The sequence below is a fragment of the Buceros rhinoceros genome, unplaced genomic scaffold, assembly GCF_000710305.1.
Source record: "Buceros rhinoceros silvestris isolate BGI_N320 unplaced genomic scaffold, ASM71030v1 scaffold34771, whole genome shotgun sequence".
Classification (NCBI taxonomy): Eukaryota; Metazoa; Chordata; class Aves; order Bucerotiformes; family Bucerotidae; genus Buceros; species Buceros rhinoceros.
The window spans coordinates 19,236-24,022 of NW_010396733.1; the positions used below are offsets into that span (position 1 = coordinate 19,236).

At 42.6% G+C, this 4,787-nt stretch overlaps 1 protein-coding gene across 1 annotated transcript in view; it reads right to left on the reverse strand.

The window, feature by feature from the left end:
* PSAP (prosaposin) overlaps positions 1 to 1,889 on the reverse strand; it is a gene marked incomplete at its 5' end in the record, with an annotated part of 12,213 nt that extends 10,324 nt beyond the window's left edge. The window contains 2 exons of the mRNA XM_010145978.1: positions 632 to 706; positions 1,719 to 1,889. Of these exons, the coding sequence (XP_010144280.1) occupies positions 632 to 706; positions 1,719 to 1,889 (246 nt within the window). The remainder of the gene's footprint in view (positions 1 to 631; positions 707 to 1,718) is intronic.
* Positions 1,890 to 4,787: the final 2,898 nt, after the last annotated feature.

Here is a 4,787-nt window from a genome sequence, read left to right on the forward strand (position 1 = left end):
CTTTCCCTTTCCAAAATGCATGATACAAAGCCTAGAAAGTCCCCCTTGGACTCAGGTAGCGCCAGTCAGTTGGCAAGCAAAACTAGAACGAGGTTTGATGTTATAGATCTATTTCCCACAGTCCTGGACCTGCAGTGAGACCCTGCCAAAGCGAAAACACGAAATACAGCTTGCAAGGCCTGCACAACAGTCTCACCAGTGCAGAACACTTACATTTAAAGACAGGCAGTGAAATCATGGACTAGTGGGACAGCAATTTGTTTATTCCTGGGTTCACAGAATAAAAAGGGAAGAAGTGCCCACAACCAAAATAAGTCCACTTGGTGTAATCATCCACTCCTAGAGACCGCAGTATTCCACCTTTCAAGATTGATAGCCCACTGGCACAAGAACAACTTTATTACATTCATCCAGGCATGTGTTAGAGCATGAGAAGCTCTAGAATTTTCTAATCTCTAAACCAGAGGAGGCTGTTTAGAAGCTTTTTCCCATGTACTCTTGTCCCTTTCAACATTTGCTGCTTAGGTTGGGAAAACATCACACAGGCTACTCTCCCACTCTCTCACCTTGCAATCTTACCACAAGGAAATCAAATAGTGCCCCACGGCAAGGGGAGGGGAGCTCTGCTTACCTCAGTGCCATTACCCTTCAAAACCTTGCCAGCCACTGTCACAAGCTCCTTACACAAGTCACAGGGGATACTGTTCTGGAAAGAGAAGAGAGAGCTACTTTGAGACAGAGTTAAGTACCTGTAAATGCAATGTGGAAATAATGTGAAGAATGAGCATCGCATTTGGAATTGAAGTTAAGGAAGAAATACTGGCTGAAGCCAGAGCAGGAAGAGGTGTTTTGAAATAAGAAGTGAGGCTATTCTGAAACTATCCAGCCTCACTTTTTTCAGTAAATCTCCAGGGCACAAAGAAGCAGGCAGCTGCTACCAGCTCATTTCACCTAGTCTCACCTCCCTTTAAGTATAAAGTATATCGTTCTGAGAAGCCTTCTGAATCTCATTTACCTCATTCTTCAAAGAGCTCACAGTTACTGGAAACGTAAGAATTTCAGGCAGCTGCACTCTGCCATTCTAACACTCCTCCCTTCTCCTACTTTTCCACAAATTAAACTGTATCTCAGCAGAGACACAGCCGAGGTGGACCAAATGCACCTGCAAGTAAAATGCCTTTTCCTCTAGAAAATTGTGAAACAACGCCACAAGCTACAGCTAGTAAAGCAGCACTCAGTACAAGCGCAACTTGAAAAACCACACTACATGTCATATTTGGACCATTATTTACCACCATGGCTTTCATAATTTAGCATATGCTGCATCTTTAGAGGAACATTAACTCATGAGAAAGACCTAAAGAAGCACGGAGCTTTTTTTTTTAATAAGCCTATCAGTTTGGTATTGCTCAAGTTAATCACGAAAGGCTCTGTGAATTAGGAGTTACATTATTAAAGACGAATGAGTCTGAAATCCACTAACTCCATTCCACACATTGCTTGGTGATTGTGCAATAAGTCACCAAAAAAAGTCAGCAGATAAGTTGTGCAAGTGAAGAGGAGAGCAACCTTCATCTAGCACTCAAATTATGACATAGTAACCAAGGTTCAGTCAGACATAGCACTTAATCCCTCCAGACCAGAAAAATCTTCATCAGCATATAGAAACAAGCTACTTCAGATGCAGGTGGAAAGAAGCCTCAGTGGTTGATACTTACTACAGCAGGCTTGTTCCAGACGTTCTGCTGGCAGTGCTTCACTGCTCCACACTGTGATGCTGTCTGAACATTCTGACACCATACCTCCGGGCCCTTCACACAGTCCTTCTGCCACAAAAGAGGGCTTGCCACAGCTGCCAAAAAAAGAGATCGTTCTTTCACAATTGCACCCTAATTTCCACTCCAAAGCAAGCAGGTTAATGCCATACAGTATAACCACAACCTCTCCGGTACCCCACTTAGCTTTACTAACGTTTTTACACACGTCAATCCAGCAATTTCTGACCTGAAACATGAGACCCAGATTTGCTCAGCCAGAAGATTCAGAAAAAACAGTTGAACTTTTCTATTGAAGTGCCTGATTCTCAGCACTTCTATTCCCCTCACCATCCACCTTCTGAAAAACATTTCAAAAAACCTCACTCTGCTTAGCACATAAGACTACCAAATGACTTGAAACAGAGGAACTGCTCATTGCAGAATCCTACTCTTCAGAGAGCTGATTCCCAAAGCTACAAGCTCCCTGGTTCTGCTGTCCTACTATCCTTGCAGTCACTGCAGCTCTGAACCAGCAGCCACATCTAGCTCCTATCTGCTGTCAGCATTACTCCTCCCAGGTGAAACACCCTCTTTTCACACACTTTCCTTGAGTTAGGAAACTAACTGGACCAGAAGCCACACCACCACACATATTACATGGGGGACTTCAGAGCCAGGTGCAGACCAAAACTGACTGTAAACAGAAAGTTTCAAGAAAGTCAAAGCAAAAGGGGGACAGAAAACAATGTGTGACATGTTCTAACATAGTTCTTAAATCCATTAAACCTATTTAGACTTTGTTTCCTCTTGGTCACTTCAACTGTGTAAGGGAAAATTTGCGGAAGTAAAAAAAGTACAGGACCTTGTCTGGACATTACCTCTCAGCCCCCATGGAACTGCTCTGCAACCTATGTCCAGAAACACCATTTCTGGACAGTCTTCTTAAAGAAATGCAAAAGATCTGCACTACTAGTAAAAGAACAAGTTAACTGCACCTTTTAGCCGACTTTACAAGCTTTTTTTTATTGTACTGTCTGGACTCAATTCCTCCCAGTTTTCTAAAACCATCCTATCTGTTGGTAGGCTCAGGTTTTTTTAGCACTCTCCTACACTGCACTTTCTACGAAGAAAAAACTCCTACACCAGCCAGGCTCCACGGGAATGTACCAAGGTTGACGCCTACAAGGCACCACTGTCAAAGTTTATTAATAAACCCCACAAAAGCCAACAACCCGTTCAAACCAGAGCTGTAGAGGTGGTGTTTAGGAGCCACTGTCTTTACATCAATGCTGTTTACACATGTCAAAATGCTGTGGAATTACACTGTCGACCAAGAAACAGGAATTAAGCTGCTTGATTCCTACAAAGCTTCTAGTAACACTATGACAGCTGAACAATCACTTTACCATTTCTCTAAGCAATTAGAGGATCAACTTAACAGCTAAATTGCCAGTGCATCTGCTAGGTACACAGCCACAACACATCAAACAGAGCCAGCTAAATGCTGCTGTATAGGTGGCATTCTGCAGCCTTCTCAGCTGTTGATTTATAAAGCCTGTTTACACTGGATTTCGCATAGGAATGACCCATTTATTTTAAGAAAAATGTGCTGTGCATGCTTAATTTTCTACACAAGAGTCTGAAGTTGTCACCCTCTCTCCCAGGAAAAAGCCGAGATTGCATATTATTCTTCAGCAAGACAGCACACTAGGAGTGTTTATAAGATCCCAGGAATAAGACTTCAAATCTAATAATGAACAGTTAGCAAAGTATTTACAGATGGCCTATTTTAAATTACAGCACTTTGATCTGCAAGCACTAAGAATAGTTAAGTTTCAAAGTACGACTAGTCAGCCAAATAGCTGTCAGCTCTGGCAGGATGACAATAACCAAGTATACCCTTGGCTGAGGGAAAGAACTATTCCTCCCTTTCAGATAGTGGTGCTGAACACTGGTAAGAAGGCTCTGAAAGGCAGTGGCAAGCTCTGGCTAAAGTCAAGTAAGACCTTGTCTTCACACATTGGAAGTAAGGGCTTCCAACTATTTACAAGTACAGCTTTTAACCCATGCCTTTAGTTCTGTAAATCAGAAGAAAATTACTTGCCTTCCCCTAATTGAAATATACAGTAAAACAATAAAACTATAAACCTACAAGAATAGTTCTTCCCAGCAGTTTCTCAGACTCTCAATCCAAGCAGCTGTTAAAAACCCAAACTGAGGAATTCATGCTGTAACTTGCACTGGTTTGATCTAGCTCTTGGTGAACTTTCAAGTTTTGTTTGGCTTCTTACTTGAAGATCCCGTCACTGTATGGTTTTCAGATCCATACCCAGCTTCAGCACAACGTCAAACAGATTGACAACTTCCTCCTGCCTCCTAGTCCCTGACCTGGTCACTAAAAGTATGCTATGCTTCACATTTACGCTTATCTATCGGCTCTTTTGGCTGTACATCTTTAACAAATGCCCTGCTGCAAGTCTTCTGTATCAAACACATGTTCAAACAGAGTCAGTCACTAATGCTCTGACCTGCCAGGACACAGCAAGGGGTAGCAGCAGGGCAGCAGGGTTATGTCAGGTTACAACACTGAGGCAGAATAAAACCAGAGGGCAAGGCAGCAGTCCAAGACTTTAAGGTGAGCAGAGCACAGGTTGCAGAAAATTCTGTCCAGAAGTAAAAAAAAAGTCTTAAAATTAAATTGGCTTTTGACAACACGTTAACTACTTAATGCCTCTGACTGCACTGCTTCCCTGCATTGGTTTGAAAAGAGAAGAGAGTAATTTCTCAGAAGAGGTGTACACAGCCGTATTTTGTCCAGGTTCTGCTCAAAGCACTGCCACTGGGCACACGGTCACTTTGAATTTGAGAATAAGGACACTAACATTAGCTGCAATCCTCTACAGGAGACTAAAGTCACAAAACCTCAGGAGAGCTTGAGACCAGCAGGGATAGCGAAGAATGGGAAGCACCACTCTGTTCGTAAGCCAAGAAAGACTGAAAACTAGTTTTAGGATGCAAGTAAGCACCCCA